The sequence below is a fragment of the Phyllobates terribilis genome, unplaced genomic scaffold (genome assembly GCF_046119375.1).
Source record: "Phyllobates terribilis strain yellow unplaced genomic scaffold, ASM4611937v1 Scaffold_3__8_contigs__length_932513732, whole genome shotgun sequence".
Lineage (NCBI taxonomy): Eukaryota > Metazoa > Chordata > Amphibia > Anura > Dendrobatidae > Phyllobates > Phyllobates terribilis.
Genome location: NW_027362763.1, coordinates 688,832,843 through 688,860,599, shown reverse-complemented (window position 1 = coordinate 688,860,599; position 27,757 = coordinate 688,832,843). Strand labels below are relative to the sequence as shown.

General features: G+C 42.4%; 1 protein-coding gene across 1 annotated transcript in view; it reads left to right on the top strand.

Annotated features, from left to right (window-relative positions):
* Positions 1 to 26,510, top strand: part of TLR5 (toll like receptor 5) — a 90,165-nt gene extending 63,655 nt beyond the window's left edge. Inside the window, exon 3 of the mRNA XM_073671891.1 lies at positions 19,943 to 26,510. Coding sequence (XP_073527992.1) covers positions 19,943 to 22,544 — 2,602 coding nt within the window. The 3' untranslated portion in view covers positions 22,545 to 26,510. The remainder of the gene's footprint in view (positions 1 to 19,942) is intronic.
* Positions 26,511 to 27,757: the final 1,247 nt, after the last annotated feature.

Here is a 27,757-nt window from a genome sequence, read left to right as displayed (position 1 = left end):
TGACTTCACCAGCAGAATAGTGAGTGCAGCTCTGGAATATAATACAGGATGTTACTCAGGATCAGTAATGTAATGTATGTACACAGTGACTGCACCAGCAGAATAGTGAGTGCAGCTCTGGAGTATAATACAGGATGTTACTCAGGATCAGTAATGTAATGTATGTACACAGTGACTGCACCAGCAGAATAGTGAGTGCAGCTCTGGAGTATAATACAGGATGTTACTCAGGATCAGTAATGTAATGTATGTACACAGTGACTTCACCAGCAGAATAGTGAGTGCAGCTCTGGAATATAATACAGGATGTTACTCAGGATCAGTAATGTAATGTATGTACACAGTGACTGCACCAGCAGAATAGTGAGTGCAGCTCTGGAGTATAATACAGGATGTTACTCAGGATCAGTAATGTAATGTATGTACACAGTGACTGCACCAGCAGAATAGTGAGTGCAGCTCTGGAGTATACTACAGGATGTTACTCAGGATCAGTAATGTAACATCATGTGTTCAAAATGTAACTTTTTATGTAAATATTTTTATAGAACATATTCAAGGTGAACATGTGTTTTTCTCCTCTCTAAGAATATTGTAGGGATGACTTATCCTCTGGTTAGATGACTCCTTTATTGTCGTACCTCTGGTAATCACTGTAAAAGGCCGCAGACAATAAGAACAGTGATTCTTCCCTGCTCTGGATGTTTGACAACGTGAATTGGCAGGATTTGTAGGTAACCAGAAAATGAGACTGAGAACCTAACACAAAGCTGGTGGTGAAATGTTACTGACTTGTGACAAAAGGCAGGGCACGTCTATGGCATCATCAAGAAGACGTACAATGCCGAGATGACTGATTCTTGGTTGTACTTCGGCTAATTTCAGTGTTCACTAGAATATGTTAGGAAAATGACGACTAGATTTTCTGTTTGTCCTGACTGGTTTCAAGGAAAACATTGCAGATGCAAATTTAGGGCTTGTTCACATGTTGTGTTTTTGCTGCATTTTTTTCCCCTTTTGTTTTTGCCATTCAAAACGCAGTGTTTTACGGTACCAGAAAAGTGAATGCCATTTCTGAAACCTCATGCAGACGCTGCTTATTTTTTCCTTGCAGATTAGAACCTTCAAAGCATTTTTTCAAATCTGCAGAGTCTCAATTCTTTCAGCATTTTTGACCCATTCAGACAAATGGAAAAAGCTCAAGTAAACACATAAAAAAACTATTTAACCCCTTTAAAGCCTATGGCGTATTAGTACACTCCAGGCCATCACCTTCTGTTCAGCACGGGCTCCGGCACTGAGCCCGCACTGAACAGGGCACATGTGAGCTGATTTATACAGCTGACATGTGCCCGCAACAGCTGCGGGTGGAATCGCGATCCACCCGCGGCTGTTAACTAGTTAAATGCGGCTGTCAATCTCTGACAGTAGCATTTAAATCGCAGCGCCGGAAGCGCGGCATTAGCCCCGCCCATCGGTGACCCCGTCACATGATCACGGTTCACCGATGCGTGGGCATGACAACCCGGGGTCTGCAGCAGACCTCTGTGGTTGTCATGTAAAGATTACTATGAGCGCCACCTAGTGGTCGGCGCTCAAAGCACAGGAGCATTTCTGCTACACAGAGGCGATCTGCTCATCACCTCTATGTAGCAGTGGCGATCGGAAAACTACTGCTTCTAGTCTCCTATGGAGACTATAGAAGCAAGCAAAAAGTGTAAAAAAAATGTTTTTAAAAATATTATAAAATAAAAAAAAATTTAAATCACCCCCCTTTCGCCCCATTCAAAATAAAACAATAAAAAAACAACACATGCACATATTTGGTGTCGCCACGTTCATAATCGCCTGATCTATCAATATAAAAAAAATAAGTAATCCGATTGGTAAACGGCGTAACGAGAAAAAAATTCTAAACGCCATAATTACGTTTTTTTGGTCGCCGCAACAGTGCAATAAAATGCAATAACGGGCGATCAAAGCATCGGATCTACCCCAAAATGATATCAACATCAGCTCAGCGCGCAAAAAATAAGCTCTCACCCGGCCCCAGATCACGAAAAATGGAGACGCTACAAGTCTCAGAAAATGGCGCCATTTTTTTTTTTTTTTTAGAAATCTTTGGATTTTTTTTCACTACTTAAATAAAAAAGAACCTGTACATGTTAGATGTCTATGAACTCGTAATGACCTGGAGAATAATAATGGCAGGTCAGTTTTAGCATTCAGTGAACGTGGTAAAAAAAAACAAAAAAAACAACAACTGTGGTATTGCACTTTTTTTTGCAAATTCACCGCACTTGGAATTTTTTTCCCGTTTTCCTGTACACGATATGGTAAAACCAATGGTGTCGTTCAAAAGTACCACTTGTCCCGCATAAAAATAAGCCCTCAAACGACCATATTGACCAAAAAATAAAAATGCTATGGCTCTGGGAACAAGGGGAGCAAAAAACGAAAACGCAAAAAACTGAAAATCCCAAGGTCCTTAAGGGGTTAAAAAGCGTAAAAAATGCACGTATTTCACGCAGCATTTTTCCTGCCAACACCTTGTTTTTTGCAGCAGAAAAATCTGCTAGAAATACTCAATGTGTACACATACCGTTAAACAGAAAAATACACTTTTTCAACCAGTCCGTTTCTGTATTGCCCAAATGCACCTATACTAATAATATTAATATTTGCAGACCAATTTATCTCCATTGCTACAAACTACACAAAATCCCCTGCATAGTCTTCTGTTGTAGATATGTTACTCCATTCCTTCTGCCTTTTATTCTTCTATTTTTGAGACTTACAGACAGTAGAAGAAAAAACTACAGCCTCAGACTACATACAGGGTTTGATTGTTGTCTGTTGTTGTGGAGACGCATTAGTCTACATAGAAGCTGTAAACTCTTATACAATTTTGTAGTTGCTAGTAGAGATGAGCGTTGTTCTACTCGAACTGTTCGCCAATCTCAAATTCGAGCTGTTTTGGGCGGTGTTCGAGCCGTTCGGCGAACACGAACAATTTGAGAAAAATTCGGCTGTTCGAGGTTATGTTCGATAACTGTTCGTGCACCAAAATCATAACTGGATTTTTTCTCAGTAATGATGAAAATTAATGTTAATACGCAGTTTGAGTGTACAGCGGGGCGGGGGGAGGGGCAGGGGATGGATCTCTGCAGGAACAATGAAGATCTCCATTTTTTTTTCTCTTTCCCGCATTTGCAGTGGGGAGGTGCAGTCTGTCAGCCTATCAGCAGCGCACACACGGAGTGAAGTGCTTTTTTTCACACAAGCAAGGGCATGTGTCATTGGCAGTGTATGTCACATGTCCTTGCCCTATAAGACCAAGCCATTTTCCCCGTCGCCACCATTTTCTCACTGCTGCAGCTGCGTGTTAGACGGCACCGCTGTTGCTGTGTGCGCTATACCTTGTTAAATTCAAGCCAATTTTCGCACAAATATACAGATAGCTTGGGAGTAGGGAATAGTTGTGATTGCAGTCCATTTAAGGACTAGGTTACAGCATTTCCTACGACTTTTATCAGGGAGGTCTGTGCTCTTAAATAAATAGGTTGTGGGAGTAAAGACTAATTGTAATTGGAGTCCTTTTCAGGACTAGGTTACATCAGTTCCTATCAGTTTTTGCCAGGCAGGTCTGTGCCAGTGCTGTGCAAGTTTTTTTCACAGCATTTGGCTGAATCTAGCAAAGCTAATCCTTTTTGGCCTATTGCAGAGTGTGTTAGTCAGTGGAGTAGCCTATCTGTGTTGCAAGATATACCACCTGTGTATAGAATACCAATTTTTTTACTGCACCTAGTGAAGTAAAATCTTTTGGGCATAGCATCATTCTATTAGTCCATCTATACTGACCTCCATCAGGTTGCAAACTGAATATAATTTTTTTCTGCATCTAGCTCTGAAAAAATATTTGGCCTTCTAGCAGTGTGTGGGACTTTCTCTGTTAGTCCATCTATACTGACCTCCATCAGGTTGCAAATTAAAAATAATTTTTATCTGCATCTACAGTACCTCTGAAAAAATATTTGGGCTTCTAGCTGTGTGTGGGACTTGTTGTATTAGTCCATCTATACAGACCTCCATCAGGTTGCAAACTGAATATATTTTTTTCTGCATCTACCTCTGAAAAAATATTGGGCTTCTAGCTGTGTGTGGGACTTGTTGTATTAGTCCATCTATACTGACCTCCATCAGGTTGCAAACTGAATATATTTTTTTCTGCATCTACCTCTGAAAAAATATTGGGCTTCTAGCTGTGTGTGGGACTTGTTGTATTAGTCCATCTATACTGACCTCCATCAGGTTGCAAACTGAATATATTTTTTTCTGCATCTACCTCTGAAAAAATATTGGGCTTCTAGCTGTGTGTGGGACTTGTTGTATTAGTCCATCTATACTGACCTCCATCAGGTTGCAAACTGAATATATTTTTTTCTGCATCTACCTCTGAAAAAATATTGGGCTTCTAGCTGTGTGTGGGACTTGTTGTATTAGTCCATCTATACTGACCTCCATCAGGTTGCAAACTGAATATATTTTTTTCTGCATCTACCTCTGAAAAAATATTGGGCTTCTAGCTGTGTGTGGGACTTGTTGTATTAGTCCATCTATACTGACCTCCATCAGGTTGCAAACTGAATATATTTTTTTCTGCATCTACCTCTGAAAAAATATTGGGCTTCTAGCTGTGTGTGGGTCTTGTTCTATTAATCCATCTATACAGACCTCCATCAGGTTGCAAACTGAATATAATTTTTTTCTGCATCGAGCTCTGAAAAAATATTTAGCCTTCTAGCAGTGTGTCGGACTTTCTCTATTAGTCCATCTATACTGACCTCCATCAGGTTGCAAATTAAAAATAATTTTTATCTGCATCTACAGTACCTCTGAAAAAATATTTGGGCTTCTAGCTGTGTGTGGGACTTGTTGTATTAGTCCATCTATACTGACCTCCATCAGGTTGCAAACTGAATATATTTTTTTCTGCATCTACCTCTGAAAAAATATTGGGCTTCTAGCTGTGTGTGGGACTTGTTGTATTAGTCCATCTATACTGACCTCCATCAGGTTGCAAACTGAATATATTTTTTTCTGCATCTACCTCTGAAAAAATATTGGGCTTCTAGCTGTATGTGGGTCTTGTTCTATTAATCCATCTATACAGACCTCCATCAGGTTGCAAACTGAATATAATTTTTTTCTGCATCTAGCTCTGAAAAAATATTTGGCCTTCTAGCAGTGTGTGGGACTTGTTCTATTAGTCCACCTATACTGACCTCCATCAGGTTGCAAATTAAAAATAATTTTTATCTGCATCTACAGTACCTCTGAAAAAATATTTGGGCTTCTAGCTGTGTGTGGGACTTGTTGAATTAGTCCATCTATACTGACCTCCATCAGGTTGCAAACTGAATATATTTTTTTCTGCATCTACCTCTGAAAAAATATTGGGCTTCTAGCTGTGTGTGGGACTTGTTGTATTAGTCCATCTATACTGACCTCCATCAGGTTGCAAACTGAATATATTTTTTTCTGCATCTACCTCTGAAAAAATATTGGGCTTCTAGCTGTGTGTGGGACTTGTTGTATTAGTCCATCTATACTGACCTCCATCAGGTTGCAAACTGAATATATTTTTTTCTGCATCTACCTCTGAAAAAATATTGGGCTTCTAGCTGTGTGTGGGACTTGTTGTATTAGTCCATCTATACTGACCTCCATCAGGTTGCAAACTGAATATATTTTTTTCTGCATCTACCTCTGAAAAAATATTGGGCTTCTAGCTGTGTGTGGGTCTTGTTCTATTAATCCATCTATACAGACCTCCATCAGGTTGCAAACTGAATATATTTTTTTCTGCATCTACCTCTGAAAAAATATTGGGCTTCTAGCTGTGTGTGGGTCTTGTTCTATTAATCCATCTATACAGACCTCCATCAGGTTGCAAACTGAATATAATTTTTTTCTGCATCTAGCTCTGAAAAAATATTTGGCCTTCTAGCAGTGTGTGGGACTTTCTCTGTTAGTCCATCTATACTGACCTCCATCAGGTTGCAAACTGAATATAATTTTTTTCTGCATCTAGCTCTGAAAAAATATTTGGCCTTCTAGCAGTGTGTCAGACTTTCTCTATTAGTCCATCTATACTGACCTCCATCAGGTTGCAAATTAAAAATAATTTTTATCTGCATCTACAGTACCTCTGAAAAAATATTTGGGCTTCTAGCTGTGTGTGGGACTTGTTGTATTAGTCCATCTATACTGACCTCCATCAGGTTGCAAATTGAATATAATTTTTTTCTGCATCTAACCCAGCCAATAGTTTTGGCCTAATACCACAGTTTGGCCACTCAGCTCTGCTCGGTTACCATCCATTGTTTTTTTGTGCAAACAACTCCAGAGTTGTGAATTAGTTAACCACCAAAATGAGTGGAAAAAGACCTGCTGCTGGTGGAAAGGGGAATAGGCGTGTTGGGAAGGGGAAAAAAGGTTGTGTCCGTGGGGTAGGTGTTAAAGCAACAGTAACATCTGCAGAAGAAAGACCATCTTCCAGCCAAACTAAAATGTCTACTTCTTTTAGCGGACAATGTGATAAGATCTCTTTCTTACGGCCACGCCAATCGCTACAAATTCCAGATGAGGCACAAAAACAGCAGGTGCTTCAACGGATATCAAGTGCTCCTTTAAGTGGGTTCTCCTCCACATCAACTTCAACATCACAAATACTCCAGTCCTCAAAGTGTCACCCCAATCGCACTTGCTTCCTCACAGCTCCCAAATCTCCAGCTGCCCGTCTGAGTATGAGGTAGAACAGATGGTTGAGTCTGCAGAGCTGTTTACTCATACTATAGCCTGGGAATCAGAGGTCGACTCCAGCGGTTCTGTGAATCCAGACGAGGAAATGATCTGCACTGATGCCCAGAATCTTTATGAGTCGGATCCAGGACCAGACGCAGAAGGTTCTGACCATAATGTAGACCCTCATTCCCAAACTGTAACTCCTGTTGGTGGAGACAATGAGGAAGACGATGATAAGACTCAAATACCTGATTGGAGCGACAACTTTAGTTTTTTGTCAGGGCAGGAACAGGTTGGCTCTGAGGACGACGGGTGTGATAACGCACAGGGTGATGATGATGAGGTTGGAGATCCCACTTACTGTCAACCCACAGTCAGCCAAGAGATGAGGTCAGCAGAGGAGGTGGAGGAAGATGCTAGTGACGACGAGGTCAGGTTGCGCCTTCCTGGACAGAGACGTAGTACTGGAAGCACGTCAACAACTGCATCCTCAAACACAACTCTGCCTCTCACCACAAGTCGTGGTGGCTCTTCAGGTCGCATGGGTGCTAAGCCTTGCATAGCCTGGGCATTTTCTCAGATCGATAAAGATGACCCAACTCGTGTTATCTGTAACATTTGTCAGCAAAAGCTAAGTAGAGGCCAAAAAATACATAGTTTGAGTACTTCATGCATGAACCGGCACATGGACATGAAGCATAAGTTGCAGTGGGAAGCTCAGTGTGCTACAATGCGGCCTAGCCGGCCGGGCCAACCACCGTCTGCCATATCTTGTGCATCCGCGGCCTCTTCATCCTCTGTGACTGGGGAGACAGCAGTCACACCTGTTTTGGGGCGCAGACCTGCCACCTCTTTACCCGCAACAGCCAGCGTGATTGGCAGGTCATCATTTTCTTTGGAGGTGGGAACACCAGCTGGTGTTGAGCGCTGTCCGACATCGATAGCACCACCTTTGGATCAAGGCAACCTAACATGTCCGCCTGCATCTTCCTCACAGACCGGCAGTTTGCCGGGGACACCCTTATCAACCCCGTCTAAGCACAATAGCCAGCCCTCGGTCCCTCAGATGTGGACAAGTAAAAGACCATTTCCTCCTAGCCATGAGAAAGCTAAGAGGTTGAATTTCACCATCTGCAAGCTCTTGGCTACAGAAATGCTGCCTTTCCGCCTGGTGGACACAGAGGATTTTCGAGACCTTATGTCCGTCGCAGTGCCCCAGTACCAGATGCCCAGTCGGCACTACTTCTCAAAGAAAGGTGTGCCTGCGCTCCACCAGCATGTCGCACACAACATCACCGCTTCTTTGAGAAACTCTGTGTGTGACAGGGTGCATTTCACCACAGACACTTGGACGAGTAGGCATGGACAGGGGCGTTACATGTCGCTGACTGGGCACTGGGTAACTATGGTGACAGCAGGACAAGGGGCTGCTGTCCAAGTCTTGCCGTCCCCACGAGTTGTGCGTCAATCCTCTTTATGTCAAAGTTCCTCCACTGCTTGTGCCTCCTCAACCTCCTCTCGGTCTTCCACCTGCACCCAAAGCCTGTCTGGTCATGCCACAAGCTTTCTAACTGCGCAGAAGGGATCCTGCACAGCTCCTTACTATGCTGGCAGTAGGGCTCAACGTCATCAGGCGGTTTTTACATTGAAATGTCTGGGAAATGTGAGTCACACAGCTGAGGAGTTGTGGTCAGCTCTGGAGAACCAATTTCATGAATGGTTGTCTCCACTGGACCTGAAACCAGGGAAGGCCATGTGCGACAATGCTGCAAACCTGGGTGCGGCCCTTCGCCGGGGCAATGTCACACACGTGCCTTGTATGGCTCACGTGTTGAACCTGGTTGTCCAGCAATTTTTAGCCCACTATCCCAGACTAGATGGTCTTCTGCAGAGGGCACGGTCGCTGTGTGCTCACTTCCGCCGTTCGCATCCCGCAGCTCAGCAGAAGTCGTTGGGCCTGCCACTTCACCGGCTAAAATGCGATGTGCCTACCCGGTGGAATTCAACTCTGCACATGTTGCAGCGACTGTGGCAGCACCGACAAGCCCTGGTGCAATACGTTCTGACGTATAGCCTGGGCCAACGAGATTCAGAGGTGGGGCAAATCACGCTGGAGGAGTGGTCTCAGATCAGGGACCTATGCACCCTTCTGCACAGTTTTGAAATGGCGACGAAGATGTTTAGTGCTGACGATGCCATTATCAGCATGACTATTCCGGTGATTTACATGCTGGAGCACATGTTAAACAGAATTCGGAGTCAGGTGGTGGCACAAGAGGAGGTGGAGGAAGTAGAGGAGGAGGAGTTGTATGCGGAAGGGCTAACATCTGCAAGGTCCAGACGGTCGGCAGCACCAAGGCGGCAGGCATGTGAGGGTGGGGGAGATGGTTTTACCAGGGCGCATGGTAGCAGCCAAACTAGTGAGGAAGGTGCAGGAGTCCAGGAAGAAGTGGAGGACGAACTGATGGAAGACTCATCAGATGAGGGAGACCTTGATCACATTTCTGTTGTGCGAGGTTGGGGGGAGAGGACAGAGGAAGGAAGCATGATTGTTACCTCGCCACCAACACAACAGGGACTTGGTGCTCCTGGATGCGCAACACACATGAGTGCCTTCTTGCTGCACTACCTGCAACATGACCCTCGAATTGTGAGAATTAGAAATAATCCTGACTACTGGGTTGCCACACTGTTAGATCCCCGGTACAAAAGTAAATTTGCAGAAATTATTCCTGCCATAGAAAGGGATGCACGCATGCAGGAGTATCAGCAGAGACTGTTGCAGAATCTTACATGTGCTTTTCCACAAAATACCAGTGGTGCACGTAGTGAATCTCACAGTTCCAACTTGCCAACCGTGGGACCGTCAAGTGTTCAGCACTCAAACCGTAACAGAACCACAGTATCTGCTGGTAACATCAATTTTGCGGAATCATTTCACCACTTTTTTAGCCCATCCTTTGCAAGGCCACAGGAGACAAGAAGTCTGACACATAGTCAACGCCTAGAGACGATGGTACAGGAGTATCTCCAAGTAAACATTGAAGCCACGACTGTGTCACTGGACCCTTGCTCTTTTTGGGCTTCCAATCTGGATAAATGGCCGGAGCTAGCCACTTACGCCTTGGAGATCTTGTCATGCCCCGCAGCCAGCGTTCTGTCTGAACGTGTGCTCAGCGCTGCTGGTGGTGTGCTGATAGATAAGCGCACGCGGCTCTCCACTGATAATGTAGACAGACTCACGTTCATAAAGATGAACAAATCATGGATCCGAAACGACTTTTCTACCCCTGTGTCATCCTGGGGAGAGTAAAAGCTTGATGATTGGTTAAAATCACCCTACCAACCGTTTTAAGCTTTCAAATTACTAATCATGTTTATCTGTATCTTGACTGGAAAATAATTTGGGCTTTGTAGCAGTGTGCAGCACTGATCCTATTAGGCCATCTATACTAAAGCTTCACCAGATTTAAAATTAAAATAATTTTTAGCTGCATCTAGCCCGGAAAATAATTTTGGGGCTCCGAGATGCGCAAGACACATAAGTGCCTTCTTGCTGCACTACCTGCAGCATGACCCTCATATTGTCAGAATTCGAAGTAATCATGACTACTGGGTTGCCACACTCTTAGATCCCCCAAACTTTTCGATCAACCTTTTCATTTTAATAAAGACCAAAAAAATGGTCATTTTTGAAATTATAAGCATTAGCAGGTTGTTAGAAACTGAAATCAAACAGTTTTCAACTCAAAACTTTATTCTAGGTGATGTTACATTTTCACATAGGACCCCTTGTTCGAAAGGAGCTTCTGAACTCTCTCGTCCATTGAATTTGTCAGGTTTTGGATGGTTTCTGCTTCAATTGTTTTGCATGAGGACAGAATACCCTCCCAGAGCTGTTGCTTAGATGTGAACTGCCTCCCGCCATCATAGACACTCCTTTTAATGATGCTCCAAAGGTTCTGAATGGGGTAGAGGTCAGGGGAGCATGGGGGTCACACCATAAGTTTGTCCCCTTTTATGCCCATATCAGCCAGAGATGCAGATGTTTTATGTGCAGCATGAGATGGTGCATTATCATGCAGAAAAATGATCTTGCTGTGAAATACACGGTTCTTATTCTTGAACCATGGCAGGAAGTGCTGTTTGAGAAAATCCACATACATTATGGAGTTCATCTTTAGCGCCTTCAGGGATCCTAAAGGGGCAGACAATCTCTCTCCCCATGATTCCAGCCCAAAACATTACTCCACCTCCTCCTTGTTGGCGCTGTAGCCGTGTTTGCGTGGGGTGTCCATCAACCAGCCATCATCCACTCCATCCATCTGGACCATCGAGCGCTGCACGGCACTCATCCGTGAACAAAACTGTTTTGAAATCAGTCTTCATGTAATGTTTGGCCCACTGGAGCCATTTCTGCTTGTGTGAAGTGGATAGAGGAGGTCGACAGGATGGCGTATGCACAGCTGCAAACCTCTGAAGGACCCTGCATCTTGTTGTTCGGGGGACGTTGGAGGCACAAGCAGCTTCAAAAACTTGTCTGCTGCTATGACAAGGCTTTTTTGCCGCTGCTCTTTCAACCTGACGTAATTGCCTGTAGGAAAGAGTCCTCAATTTGCCCTTATCAGCACGCACACGTGTGTACTGTGAATCAGCTACATACTTCTTGATTGCCAAGACACTTCATCCTGATCATCGCACAATGTTGATTGTAGTCATGCCTTGACCTAAACACTCCACAATTTGTTGCTTCTCAGCAGCCGACACATCCTTTTTCTTTCCCATTTTTGCAGAAAATGTAGGCTGCTTAATAATGTGAGGGAGCCTTCTTAAGTAGTCTTGCCTTTCATTGGACACACCTGCCAAACTAATTAGCACAGGTGTCTGCAATTGCTTACAGTGATATAAAGAGCCCTGACACACATCACCATCAATGAGTTTAACTGACAAACAAACAAATTCTTCCCTTATCACTCCTAAACACTTTTTGCATAATAATTTGGAACGCAGTGTACATGTGCTTTTCCACAAAACACCAGCGGTTCACGTAGTGAATCTTACAGTTCTAACTTGCCAACCGTGGTCTGTATGGAGTTGTTCAATAAAGGGCCCAAAATTAAGATAACATAGATGGGAGAGGTCTCTATGAATAGGAATTCCTAAGTATTTGATACCCTGTGAGGGCCAGGCAAAGGGAAAGTTGGACTGGATGGAATCCTATATGGATTTGGGGAGGGAGACATCGAGGGCCTCAGACTTCGCTGCATTGATTTTAAAATTTGACCATGTAACAAAGTGATCTATTTCAGCCATAACAGCATGGATGGATATATGTGATTGAGTGATATATACTAGGACATCATCAGCAAATAGAGAGCACTTGTACTCGGTGCCTCCCACCTCAATCCACCTAATATTGGGGTTATGGCGAATTGATGAGAGCAGGTGCTCCGTCACTAGGATGTATAAGAGAGGGGACAGAGGACATCCCTGCCTTGTCCCATTGGTGATTGTGAAAGGTGATGAAAATGTTCTGACGCACCCCCTGGGCCTTGGGACACCCGGAGCCGGACCCTTTTTGGTGGATGCTGGTGGTTGTAGTCTTCGTGGCGGCGACCCGGTTCCGTGGCTCAGGGCGGTCAAACCAGTGGCGGAACTATTTATGTGGTTTTGATGTTTAAATGTACGACTACGCCACCCGTGGATTGCGGTCAGAGTGAACCGCCGCTACAGGGCAGACCGCTGAGGCTGGTGTTGTGGGTGCAGCAGAGCGTAGCATAACTCCCCACGGGAGGAGTATAGCCTCAAGGCAGTGTATGCGGAGGATGGGGGTGATGGTGCAGGGCAGCAGCAGTAACGACACGGAGTCAGTGATGCAGTTCAGGGCCTTTACTCACAGTTCTTATTATCCAGACCACGTCTGCAGGTAACGGCTGCCCACGTCGTACTGTGCTCACCAGGTGAGGGGCTCAGACAACTCCCAGATAACTTTGGAGCACTTCACAGGACCCCCTTTGTGTGTCCTTTGTCTGGCCTTTCTTACCAACACTTCTGTCCGGCTGCCTCGGGCCTCCTCTTGGTAAACTTGGCGCCAGTTTCCCTGACCCTATGTGGTGCCTTCCTAGCGGGTGTAGCGAGGGGCTGCGCCACATAAAATGTCAGAGCCTCCGGTTTCTAGCTGAGGGTCGTTTCCTGCCTCCACTAGTTCGGGGACCGGTCTCCCCCTTTGGCTTGACCCCTCCACGCAGGTGGATTCGGGCGTGCGGTGGCGACTCGCCCGTCCGCACCCCTGGGATCCCTTCATTCCTCGTTCCTGGAGCCTTCTCCGCTCCTCTTCCTTCCTTCTCCCTCTTCCAGGCCTGGGCCTCTGTTACTAGGCCCGCCTCCGGAGCAGAGCTCATGCAGAGCCCCTGCTCCCTGCCACTTCTGCTCAGACTTCTCTGCACTGAACTAAGATGGTGCCCACCTTTTATACTCCCTTCTCAATGCACCCAGGAACTGCTTCCTCCCTGCTCCTGCACTACAGGGTTCCCCTTCCTCAGTGTTCCCTCCCCCCACTCCAGCCAGGGACAGGGACTGTCGTGCCCATCTCAGGGGCATATTGGTCGCCCTGCCCCACGCAATGTGGTGTAATGCATGCAGGTGTCGGGTCCTGATCCACACTCCATCCTTACCTGAGAGTGAGATATCACACCTCTGGGTGAGGTGCAATACGTCTGTAGCAACCGAGCCCTCAGGGTGCTACAGTTCCATTTATCTTCAGCCTAGGTGACGTATTGTGATACAGGGCCGTGATTTTGGCTATAAAAGGGTCCCCTAGACCCCTACCCCAAGCTTTTTAAGAGAATCATATATGGCGTGCCAGGAGACTCTATGGAATGCTTTCTCAGCATCCAACGAGAGTATCTAATTACAAATTTTTAACTGCATCTAGCCCAGGAAATACTTTGTGCCTAGTAGCAGTGTCTGCTAGTCAGCGGATTATCCCGGCTGTTAAGCAAGCTACACCACCTGTAGTTTAGACACTTAATTTTTTCAAAGGAAATGCTTCGGGACCATGAGATACTTAGTGAAGAGCATCAGGAGGCACCCCAAGGCATAGGGGCTGGGACTGGCAGTAGGATGCCTTGCGGTGGACAGCCGAGCTCGATCCTTATAAAAGCTTTTTAACTGCAGCAGCTTTAGTGGACGCTACTGGAGCTGGAATTACGCGGCTGCTGGCATGAGACTTGCCCTCCAATAGATCCTTGTAAATGGATTTAAAGTGTATTCATTCAAATTAGAGACTCAATTTAAATTAAAAAGCTTAGAGCTGCCTCCACCACAGGGGGGCTCGCTCGACCCACCAGCGGACAGGCACCAGTATTGGGAGAGGGGGGCTGGCCATCAGGGTTCACCGCGGCTCTGGCACAAACCCGGCGACACGGAGGTGGCACGGGCAGGAGCGGACTGGCCGTGTCGGCTTCTCACTTTTTGGATTTTAGAAGGGCATGACATGCCTATATCTGTGTCTCCCCCTCCTTTTACTCCTCCACCTCTTTTATTTTCGCATGACTATATGTACTTGTCACTTTTCCATGTGTTAGTTATGTCTTCTGAGCAGTTTGTCAGCTTTTGGACACCTTTGAAGGTGTTTTCTATGTATTTCTATGTGTTTTTGTTTGCCTGCCATTGGTTTTAACGGTGTTCGAAGGTGTTCGACGAACAGTTCGACGAACAGTTCGGCGAACACACGGGTGTTCGACGAACCGAACTCGAACACTACGGGGGTGGCTCAACACTAGTTGCTAGTACTATGGTATTATTAAGTTTCTACATGGATAGACTGTACAGCATTGTTCAAAATAATAGCAGTGTGTTCAAAAACATGAGTTAAGCACAAAATCTTGATACTAGTTTTTACTTCCATGCATTGGGAACATTGCACACTGTTTTCTAATTCAACACATGAAGAGAAATGTATATAATTTTTAACTACTTTACAGAAAATAACAAAAAATGAACATTGGGCTGTTCTAAAAAATATGAGTGTCTGTATTTGTCTTATAAACTCTCAATATGTACTCTCTCTCTTTTTTTTAGTATGTAGCATTCCTGTGAATCATTAACCTTATATTTAGTTGTATACCCACAGTATATTAGAACTGCTTCACATCTATGTTGCATAGAGTCAACCAACTTCTGGCACCTGTCACCTGTTATTCCAGCCCAGGATGCTTTGACTACATCCCACAATTCTTTGGCATTTGTTGACTTTGCCTCAGAAACGGCATTTTTGATGTCACCCCACAAGTGTTCTATCAGATTAAGGTCCAGGGATTGGGCTGGCCACTCCATAACCTCAATTTTGTTGGACTAGAACCAAGATTTTTCTTGTTTACTGGTGTGTTTAAGGTCATTGTCTTGTTGAAACACCCATTTCAAGGGCATATCCTCTTCAGTGTAAGGCAGCATGACCTCTTCAAGTATTTTAATATATTCAAACTGGTCCATGATCCCTGGTCTGCGGTAAATAGGTCCGGCACCATAGTAAGAGAAACATGTCCATATCATGATGCTTGCACCACCATGCTTCACTGTCTTCAGAGTGTACTGTGACTTGAATGCAGAGTTTGGGGGTCATCTGATGAACTGTCTGTGTCCCTTGGACCCGAAAAGAACAATTTTACTTTCATCAGTCCACAAAATGTTTCTCCATTTCTCTTTAGGCCAGTTGATGTGTTCTTTGGCAAATTGTATCCACTTCAATACATGTCTTTTTTTAACAGTGGGACTTTGTTGGGACTTCTTGCTAAGAGATTAGCTTCACACAGGTGTCTAACTGTCACAGTACTCACAGGTAACTTGAGACTGTCTTTGATCATCCTGGAGCTGATGATTGGCTGAGCCTTTGCCATTCTGGCTATTCTTCCATCCATTTGAATGGTAGTCTTTCGTTTTCTTCCGCGTCTATCTGGTTTTGCTTTCCATTTTAAAGCATTGAAGTTTTACCCTCTCCATTCTGAACAACATCTCGAACGACCCATATTTCTCAGGCTTTCAAGGAGAAATGCATTTATAACATGTGCCGGCTTCACCCTTAAATAAGGGCCACCTGATTCACACCTGTTTCTTCACAGAATGATCAACCTCAATAATTGAACTCCACACTGCTATTATGTTGAACTCATCCCCGTACAATTAATTATTCAAATATACAGACTCAAAAACATGCGGATCATGAATGCGGAGTCTGGTGGTTTTCTTAGAATCTACTGCACCAACTGGTAAATTGTTTGACATGTGGTAATATAATTTATATCAAAAACAGGGATTAATCTGGTTAGTCATATTGGACTGCTATTATTTTGAACACTACTGTATATACATAAGTTGTGGTGTATTATATATACAGCTATAAATATAGATGAAGGCATGGGTGGGTACCCCTGCCTTAAAGGGTTAAGTCCAGATTGGTAGGGGTCCAACTGCTTGAAGCTGAGAGATTATATTCTGCAGTCTTTGGCATTCCCTTACACCAGGGATGTCAAACTCAAATATAAACTCAAGGACCAAACCGTAAAACGCCGACAAACTCCCGGGTCAACCAGTATACAGAATAATAAGCCCCACAAAGTCCTCCATACTGAAAAATGGGCCCCACATAGTCCTCCATACAATATAATGGAACCAACATAGTCCTCCATACAGAATAATGGGCCACACATAGTCCTCCATACAGAATAATGGACCTCACATAGTCGTCCATACAATATAATGGGCCCCACATAGTACTCCATACAGAATAATGGGCCCCACATAGTCCTCCATACAGAATAATGGGCCCCACATAGTCCTCCATACAGAATAATGGGCACCACATAGTCCTCCATACAGAATAAGGGCCCCACATAGTCCTCCATACAGAATAAGGGCCCCACATAGTCCTCCATACAGAATAATGGGCCCCACACAATCCTCCATGCAGAATAATGGACCCCACATAGTCGTCCATACAGAATAATGGCCCCACATAGTCCTCCATACAGAATAATGGGCCCCACATAGTCCTCGATACAGAATAATGGGCCCCACATAGTCCTCCATACAGAATAATGGGCCCCACATAGTCCTCCATACAGAATAATGGACCCAACATAGTCCCCCATACAATATAATGGGCCCCACATAGTCCTCCATGCAGAATAATGGGCCCCACATAGTCCTCCATACAGTATTATGGGCCCCACATAGTTCTCCATGCAGAAAAATGGGCCCCACATAGTCCTCCATACAGAATAATGGCCCACATAGTCCTCCATACAGAATAATGGGCCCCACATAGTCCTCCATACAGAAAAATGGGCCCCACATAGTCCTCCATGCAGAATAATGGGCCCCACATAGTCCTCCATACAGAATAAAGGCCCCACATAGTCTTCCATACAGAATAAGGGCCCCACATAGTCCTCCATACAGAATAATGGGCCCCACACAATCCTCCATGCAGAATAATGGCCCCACATAGTCCTCCATACTGAATAATGGGCCCCACATAGTCCTCGATACAGAATAATGGGCCCCACATAGTCCTCCATACAGAATAATGGGCCCCACATAGTCCTCCATACAGAATAATGGACCCAACATAGTCCTCCATACAATATAATGGGCCCCACATAGTCCTCCATACAGAATAATGGGCCCCACATAGTCCTCCATACAGAATAATGGACCCAACTTAGTCCTCCATACAATATAATGGGCCCCACATAGTCCTCCATACAATATAATGGGCCCCACATAGTCCTCCATACAATATAATGGGCCCCACATAGTCCTCCAGACAGAATAATGGGCCACACATAGTCCTCCATACAGTATAATGGCCCCGCATAGTACTCCATACAGAATAATGGGCACCACATAGTCCTCCATACAGAATAATGGCCCCACATAGGGGTGGTGGTCTTGGTGTCGAGGGTCAAATAAAACCACCCTGCGGGCCAGATTTGGTCCACGGGCCAAAATTTGTCATGTATGACAGACAGTTAATTGAATGATAATATATTTGACCACTGCGCGATCACCTGGGTTTCCAACCATCCGTAAATTTATTGGCAGTCCGTGAAAAATAGGTGCTTTTTTTCTGCCATCTGTAATGTCTGGCAGAAAAAAAAAGCACCGTCCATGATTTCTTTTTTTTTTTTAGCTTCCCACTGCGCCTGCGCAGACACCCCTGGGCGCAGGGCTTCAGTACAGTGAACTGGAGAGAGGAGAGCGCAGAGCGGGCTGGACGGAGCAGGACTGGAGGAGGAGTAGTAGACATTAGCCAATCAGTGGTCAACGCCAGCTTCTTTCCCGCACTTACCATCTGCACCCCCGTTCGTCGTCCTCTGCCTCAGAACAACTGACACCATTCCGGCGGCATCTGATGTGCAGCTACTTCTTTAGGCTCCACTCAGGCCGAGATGTTCTCACGTCTCTACTCCATAATTGATTCATTGTGCCCAGCATTGTGGCCCAGACCATATGGTCCCACGACTCCCACCACCAGACACCACACTAGTCCACCGCCGACTGACTCTCCAGGAGAGTGTGATCCTCCTACAGGAGTCCTACTGCTGCTTCTAAGTCTGAGTTTTTCAACCAGTCAGTTGAGGTGGTTTTAACACTGTGTGGTCCATGGACGGAGGAATCTATGGCTTGGTCTGCTTCTTTACAGTCTAACTACATTATAACTAATATATAGTGTGGTGGTAACTGGTGTGCTGACTGTATATATACTATGGTATTTATAATGGGGCCTTAGGCCACACTATATCATACATAGTATATACATACATAGACATAATATATACATGTACAGAGTAGTAATAACAAAGCTGAACTGGAGCTGTGTCCAAGTGTATATATTGTGGTCCTGTCTGTGTATATACTATGTAGGATATAGTTTGGACTCCAGTTGAGCTGTGCATAAGTACATATTATTATAGGGCTGTGAATGTAGCAATCCCCTGGACTCCAGTAGTAGTATATACATAGCACAGTGCATGACACAGATACATAGCTCCCCTGGAACTGTATAGAAAATGATATATCATACATCATATATATATAATAATATATTATAATATGTGTGGTGCTTTCATACAGTAGTACCACGCTTATTATTATATATAGACAGTTGAAAAGCAATAAAAACACATCGGAGCGGTCTATCAGCTGAAAATAGAGAAGAACAGGAAGAAATTAAAATGTTTCTTCCTTTCAAGAATTCTCGAAGATCATGTGCCAATTCCTGAAATGCAGCTGTAAAAAAACATCAGCATATTTCTCCTGCACCAACTTCTTCAGTGAAAATATAGTATTATATTGCACCCATTGAGATGTTATCAGGTTGTAGAGCCAAAGCCGCTGTTTATAACAACTTTATAATGTAGGGTGTAGAGAGAGGATGAGGATAAAGTCTGCAGCACTTATGGAAAGCTATTCTGACTCCATAACTAGGCTTGCGAATGTGGGGCTCTTGAGACAGATTCTTGGCTACTTGTATGGACCAGTACTCACACGAAGAGATTTCATCAGATAGCTTGACTCGACTGCAGAGGCACGAATGAAAATCTCAGAAGAAGGTTTATTTTCAAGCTGAATTCTTGTAGTTATGCACAATTACAGAAGGTAAAAAAGACGTTTCTGATTAAGAGATGCAGAGACATAAACCTTATAACATGTCTGACATACTCAGAATAAAGAAGGGCGGGGTTACTGGCATCAGAGCTAGGGAGGCAGACAGGGAGAGATGAAGCACAAACTTCTAAAAGGCAAACCTTATTGCATAACAACGCAACAACAATACGGTATGATGTATGATTCCCAAGTCGTGAGACATGACAGGAGCTCTACGGAATATATTGCTGCTACTGTACATCAGGAGCCCTGCTAGACCTAATGGGATGATTACCACCTTGTGTTTTTTCAGACTGATTGTAATCTAGACTGCAATATGTTATATCTATTATTGATGCAATTATAAAAAAGTCTAAGTTTTGAAGAAATCATTTAATTTAATATTTTAGTGCTTTTTGGAATTGTTTAATATTTTAGTGTATTATTTCGTACAAGGTGCTAATCTTCTTCTTTTTTTTGTATTTAGGAAAACAATCGTCCTTCTCCTGTTGCTTCTCTTTTTGGATGGACATTTCCTTCTGGAAAATAATGAATTGAGTTGCGAAATTATTGAACGTACTGCTATTTTTTATGCTTGCAACTTGACTCAAATTCCTTGGGTACCAATGAATACTAATTATCTGGTCTTGAGTAATAATTATTTATCAGAAGTGAACTCTGCATCATTTTCACTATTGCTGGACTTAGTTGTGTTAAAACTGGATGGCCAGAAAACAGAAAAGTTGACCGTACGTAAGGATAGTTTTAAAAATTTAACAAAGCTGATTGAACTCGATCTATCCTACAATAAAATCCTGCTGCTCGATCAAGATGCCTTCACTGGCTTATCATCACTAGAAATTCTTGTGTTATATTCCAATGGGTTGAACGGATCCTTTTTGGAAAACAATTATTTTAAAGATTTGACCAATTTGGTCTACATAAACCTTTCATATAACAAACTCACATATCTTAAGCCCCATCCTAAATTTTATAATTTATACAGGTTTGAACTATTAGATTTAAGGGAAAATCGAATATCAAGAATTTGCGAAGGGGACTTACACAGTTTCCAACAGAAAAAAATTAAAGTTATAGATCTGTCAAACAATCAGCTTTATCACTTGAATGCCACTGATTGGGAACATTGTGGGAATCCGTTCCGAAATATTGAGTTTGAAACTCTAAACCTAGGTGGAAATGGATTCAATGAAAGAACCACAAAAGCATTGTGCAACGTGTTGAATGGAACCAAAATCTTATTTCTGCAACTTCGTTCTCACTTGATGGGACCAAATTTTGGATACAACAACTTTAAGAATCCAGATAATACAACCTTTGCTGGACTTGAGAACAGTGACCTTCTAATCCTCGACATCTCAAAAGGACTCATTTTTGCTCTGCAGCCGTACGTATTTGGAAAACTTTCTAAACTGTTACATCTTAACATTGCCGAAAACACGATAAACCGCATTGAGACCAATGCCTTTCATGGCCTTCAAAATTTACAATTGCTCAACATGTCCTTCAACCTGTTGGGTGAATTATATGATGATGCTTTTGATGGCTTGACTAGTTTAGTAGAGCTTTACCTGAATGACAATCATATTGGAAAAATACAGGACAAAGCCTTTCGCAACCTTCCAAAATTAAAGACTTTGGATCTAACTAACAACGCCATTATGACACTTGAATTTTGTGAATATCTGCCGTTGTTACATTCTATTGGTTTGAAGGGAAATAAACTAAGTTCTGTCCAGGCTGCCAAAGTGAAGACCTCAATTGTTAATTTTTCTAGGAACCAACTGTCAAACATTGCAGACTTTTTTTACTTTCTTAAGAACAACATGATTGAATATGCTGCCATTCAAAAGAACCAACTGTCCATTTGTAATTATGACGTTAATATTCCAAAAAACCATTCACTACTTTACTTAGATCTATCTGGCAATATGATCCAGCTCATTTGGGAAAATGGTCATTGTTTGGGAATGTTTAGGAATTTTAGTGCTCTTCAATCAATAAATTTATCAAATAACCATATTCGAATCCTTCCCAATGGAGTCTTTGGAGGACTTACGTCTTTACAAGAGCTTAACTTGTCATCCAACTATCTCACCCATGTCATGTCAGACCTTTTACCTGTCAGTCTTCACACTTTGGATGTTTCTAGGAACCAACTATTGTCACCCAACCCAGATGTGTTTCTTGGGTTAGGAACCATTGACCTAAGACATAACCAGTTCATCTGTGAATGTCCCCTTGTTGATTTTTTGATATGGTTTAATACAACTAATGTTACTTTAGTTGGTGATCGACAGGACATTTACTGTGCATATCCCGACAGGCTAAGGTTTTTCCCACTTGATTTTATGGAATTTTCAGACTGTAATGAGCCCACATTAGAGCCGCTTATGTTTGCGTTATTTGTGTTCACAACAGTAATAATTGTGACTTTTATGACAGCGGTGATTGTATATAACCATTTCCGAGGATATTTCTTTGGACTCTACAAAGAGTTGACCAAATCTCTACTTGGGGAAAAGCCTAGAGAAGAAAAAACATTTAAGTTTGATGCCTATTTGTGTTACGCCAGAAAGGATTTCCCATGGGTTGAAAACGTCTTCATCAGAAACTTAGATTCCGACTATGGTGAGCAGAATCGTTTCGATCTGTGTTTTGAAGAAAGAAATTTCATTCCAGGAGAAGATCATATTGTAAATATTCGAGATGCCATTTGGAACAGTAAAAAAACCATTTGTATTGTGACCAAACATTTTCTGCAGGACGGATGGTGTGTAGAGGCCTTTAATTATGCCCAGAGTCGATACTTTACAGAACTCAAAAATGTCTTAATAATGGTCGTGGTAGGGTCTCTATCACAGTACCAATTGAAAAAGTATAAGCCCATCCGGGCATATATACATAGATGTGAGTACTTGACATGGCCTGAAGATGATCAGGATGTTGAATGGTTTCTAAGTAGACTTTCTTATAACATTTTACGAGAGGAAAAAGTCAAAAACAGAGACTTAAAAGTCCGAACTGTAAGTTCCACTTTAGAATTACAACAAATAGGTGTTTCTTGAGTGGACAGTTTGGCCACTGTTCAGTAACAGAAGGTTTCAGTGAGTTGAGTTTCTATAAGTGAAGCACTTTGCCAAATGTGAATTTGTATATAAACTATATCTGAAAATGTTTCCTCCTATGAAAGAAGTTATTGAAGTATTTGATATCCTAAAATATGTATAAGAAAAGCAAACTCAGTCATTATAAAAGAAATTCTCCTGCACGTTACCATCCATAGAGGGCTGTGTTCTACATGTTAGCCCTAGTGTAGGTTTACTTTTAAACTAAGGCTATGATTGGGCATGTTGATTTCAATATGCCCGACCCTTTTGTTCAGCTGAAGATAATTATGTGGGTGTGTTGCTTTCCTGCATATTTTTTTTGCAGGCATTGGGGGATTTTGCTCAGAGTAATTTCTTATTTTCTTGGCAGCTAATTTATTTAATCCTCCAATGGTAATGATGCTTGACATATAATCTGCTCTACTGCAGCCCCCATATAGGGGTCTGAAGGTTGTTAAGTAGTCACAATAACACAGACTAGCATGTAAGTATTAGTGCATATGGTCTGAAACTAAGTAGTATTACATTTTATTTATCCACAAGGTGTAAATGGCAATGACAGGCCACATAGAGATATTTTAAAGGTGTTGTCTGAGACTGAGATATTGATGACCTGCAGTTCAATTCCATTTTAGTGAATGGATCTGAGCTGTGGGACAAGAACAGCCACAACACAGTATACAAGGAGTTCGAGCCCTATATACTCTGTAGCACCAGTTGTCAGATGATTGGTGTGGTGCCTGGTGTCAGATCCCCATTCATCTTATATTGATGAAATATCCTATGAAATCGTCATCGATATCTCAGTCTCAAACAACCCTTTTAAGGTTTTGAACAACCTTAAATATTTTTATAGCATTATGTTCACTTTTACAAATAATACAGATATGTATCTGGTTATTAAACAATGTTTTAGGTTATTATTATTGGTTATTAAAAAAAAGTTCACAAGTTTGGCTCCTGCAGTTTGCGTGTAATACAATACAATGCAAGCTGCTTAGTGCTGTTCTGTGCTAAATCCATCAGACAGTCAAACAGTTTAGGCTGCAGGCTCTTTCTCTGCTCCTCTAATCTAAGCTTTCACCTTATAAGATCAAAGAAGATAAGCTGAAATTTCATAAGGTTGGAGGTTAGATTAGCATTACGGAGAGGACAGTAAGGGGCTATGGACTTAGCTGATTAGTTTAGTACAGGAAAGCAAAGCAGCTAGCACTGTATTACATGCAAGCTGCAGCAGCCAAAAAGGAGACCATTTTTAATTTAAAAAAAATAGCAAATTTGCAAATAAAAAGAAATTGCCAATTTTTGAAATTATATGCAATGTGATAAAAATTGTTTTAAATGGTATAAAAGACTTTAAAAGAGCAATAAAAATGTAAACTCCAATGCTGGAGAAGGCAGAGCATGACACAGACAAAGTCACTGTTGGGGGCTTTCTTATTCCCTGTGCCATGCACGGCTCCGTCAGGACCAGCAGTGGACGTTTCCTGGAGCATTTTTTTTATGATAGGGCCGAACCCTTGGTGTGCATTCAGTTAATAGTTTTATTCGTCTAAGTATCACAACTTTCAATATTTTATTGGATGTTTTATGCACCAGCATATCATATTTTACTATGTTATGTTTCTGAAGGAAATCATCTTCTAGATATTCTGTAAGGATTGCTCTTGGGTAGAGTTGCACTTACTAAATTCTTCGGTGCCCTTAAAGAATTGTGGGAACATTTTTTTTTACTCAATGCAAATATTTTTGGCTTAAAAGAAATTTTGTAAAGTGTTTCGTTATACATTTTGGACCGTTTTTTGGCTTCTGTTTCCTCTATGTGTAACAGAACATAGCAGTCTGCAGAATGAGTTATGAGTGAATCAACCAGTGAGCTTGTTCTCCGGTCTGTAACCCTTGTCTCTCTTCTCCTCAAACATCTTCTAAACTGATTTATGACCACATCACAGTTTAATTTTCAGCCGCTTATAAATCAGCTTAAAGGGGTTGTCCACTACTCGGACAAGCCCTTCTCAATCCCTATGTTTTCCGCTTGTAAAATAATAACACCTATACTCACCTCTGGCGTCAGCGCCATTCCAGCTGTATTGGGTTTCCTATTGTTATGTCAAGTGATACCTGTGGCCAATCCCAGCCGCTTCACTCTCCACCCTTGAGACAAATCTGATATGTCCGGTGGAAGTGAGAGAGGAGCAGAATGGTGGAACGGCGCTGACACCGGAGGTGAGTGTAGATGTTATTTCAAAAAGGGGAAACATAGGGATTGAAATGGAGTTGTCCAAGTAGTGGACAACCCAATTAAGAGAGCTTAAAAATAGATATAAGGGTTACACACCTTGCCCTCAGAATGAGCTCACTGGTAACTCATTCTGTGATACACAGAGGCTACGGAAGACAAACAGTCCAAAATGTATAATGAAAATCACCAAAAAATTGTTTTAGCCAAAACATAAAAAAACACATTTGATAGCTGTTGATATCGTATCCTAATCGGTATGAAACCTGAAGAGTCGCAGAGTTGACAAGATGTCTCACCAGTCCTTGGTACTTGGTTGGTTCTATAAGGACCCATAGTCTTGGCCTCCTACTGTTAGGTCCTTATTCTTGCCAGTTCTTGGTCTTCCTCCTCTGGACCTCCAAGATTGCCATGTAACCTCCTTAGTGGTATGATGTTACAAATATCCGTCAGATCTTTGGTGGGCATTTACTAGGAAAATTTCTTCCCACTTTTTAAATCCTTAGGGGAAATCTGGAAGATTCATCATCTTAGTAGGCTTGTTCTAGTCCTCTATTTCAAGACGCTACCTAGATCCAAACAGCATTTCATGTTATTGTTTTCATTGCCTTATTCAATACCTCATTTTTTTTATCTCTCTTTGTATGTGTTGTATGTGTTAATCAAGTATTTGTCATATCTCACAGAAGAGGCAGCCATATTTACTAGGCTATAGAATAGCTGATTAGATCATTAAAAAAAGAGAAGATTCGCCCAGTTTAGAAAACTCATTAGGAAATTCTGAGCTAATAGAGGGGAGTCTTTTGTTGAGGACCCTCATCTCTTGGCCATAGTGGAGAGTTGTTACAAAGAGCGTCTCACTGTGGAGGACCTGCCTTGTCCTGCATTATATGAACAGACCATTGATGTGAAGGAGCACTGTGTAATTCTTCATTTCACCTGTGGTGGAGCTGTAGAAAAACTAGACACTTATTATAAGTTTTCTGAAAAAGAATAAAAGTGGATTTCTGGTGGACCTAACTGTGTGATCAGATTATTGTTCTAATAAGTAGGGATTGTCTAAAATGGAGAATCCCTTTAAAGAGATTGTCTGGTTTAGAAGCCCCCTTTTCAAATGTCCTATTAAGAAATTCTGAGAACTTTTTAGGACCTTATCTATGAGTCAGATCACGGGGTGGCTACAAAATGTATCTCTAACTGTGGAGGATCCAGCAAGCCCATGCATTACGTGGACTGCCCAATGATTTCAATGGGAAGTGCATAATTCTTCAAGTCCCTAGTGGTGACACTGCGGTGAAATGAAACACTTACTAGCAACTTTCATCCCAAATCACAACTAATCACTGGGGACTCCAGAAGCGGAAAATCCGGTGCTTAGGTTATTTTTTATGGGACATGTCTAACAAAAAGAGATTGTCCGAAGTGGACAACCAGTTCAACTTTTACTTCAAAATTGCCAACTTTATAAGAGTCCTCTGATAATAAAATGATTACTGGTGAAGATTTCCCAGTGTTCAGATCTAATCGAGATGGGGATCCCATTACTAAGTTTTTAATTCCCCTGCAGCGCCACCACAGGGTAGATAAAGCATTACATGGCGCACATTGCAATTCTTTACAGACCTGATATTTGAGATATTAGAGGAAATGTAAAAGTATTTAGGAAATAAAAATATTTTCTTAAAGATTATATTGGGAGTCAGTTAATATCATCCACCAACCAGTCCCACTGCCTAATTACGAAAACTCTGTCTTCATCAGTTGCCCAATGGTTGGAGTAATTGGGGAAAAAACTACTCCAGACTGAAAAATAATGTGATTAGAGGCAAAACTTGCGGCTTATAGGTTCCAATGCAAAATATGTAACAGCACGGACCATGTGCCATTTAAAATACTGATGTCTTCTTATATAGGGAAAAGAGGCCATTGTGCTTCCTTGGGTACCAGGGAATGGGTTCATCGGAATTTGCGCCTGCAGTGAAATGTTGATCTACAGGGCAAATCGACTTCCCCAAAATCATCCATCCATATTGAATATTACATTTGATTCATGCTGTCTAGGTTTTTAAAGGCACACAAAGTCTTTCTTTATAGCGCTCACTTTCACGGCAGCTCTGCCCCAGTGTCTTTTGCTTATATCTTCTATTATACAGAACAAGAGGCTTCCAAACAAAGCTGCCGAAATAATGAACATGTATTATGGAGCTCACCTTGTGAGGTGGATGCTCTAAGCCCAGGTCGGGGTGGGCACACGAATCCTAGGCATTCCGAATCCTGAAGTGGTTAAAAGAAGTGACATTCAGTAGCATGTAAAAGTTTCGGCACCCCTGGTCAAACAGTTAAGCAAGTTGAAGATGAAATGATCTCTAAACAACCTAAAGTTAAAGATCAGATTAAATAAAGTCCGATTAGAATAGGACAATATTCACATCGGTGGACACCACCAGTTACACTACCAATCAAATTGGGAAAGGGGAGAGAGGGAAAGGAGTTGTGAATAAAAATGAACTTTTATTAATTTGATTTAAAATATCATAAATATCATAAGTGTGTAAAAAAACACACATACACCCTGTGTGGATGTATATAAGGTCACAGCGGTGGATAAGGTGACTGTAACCCTGTAAATCCTAGAAATTATAGGACAGCGCAAATTTATATTGCCACAACCAGGGTCCCTTAAATTAGATGGTTGGGTAATAAATCAACCTAGAATTCTGAATTAAACCTATCCCAAGTATGTATATATTCTCTATTTAGTGACAACTGCCCTTATTCACAGTGCTATATGTTTTGAGCACTTGCCACAATCTTGTAAGTACCCATAGATCGCTAGCATGCAGTGTACTATTAGATGTGCCGATATATTAAAGGTTATTACAATTAAAGATCGCCCCTGTGTTGTGTGCGATCATATATCAAGGGTGCGGAG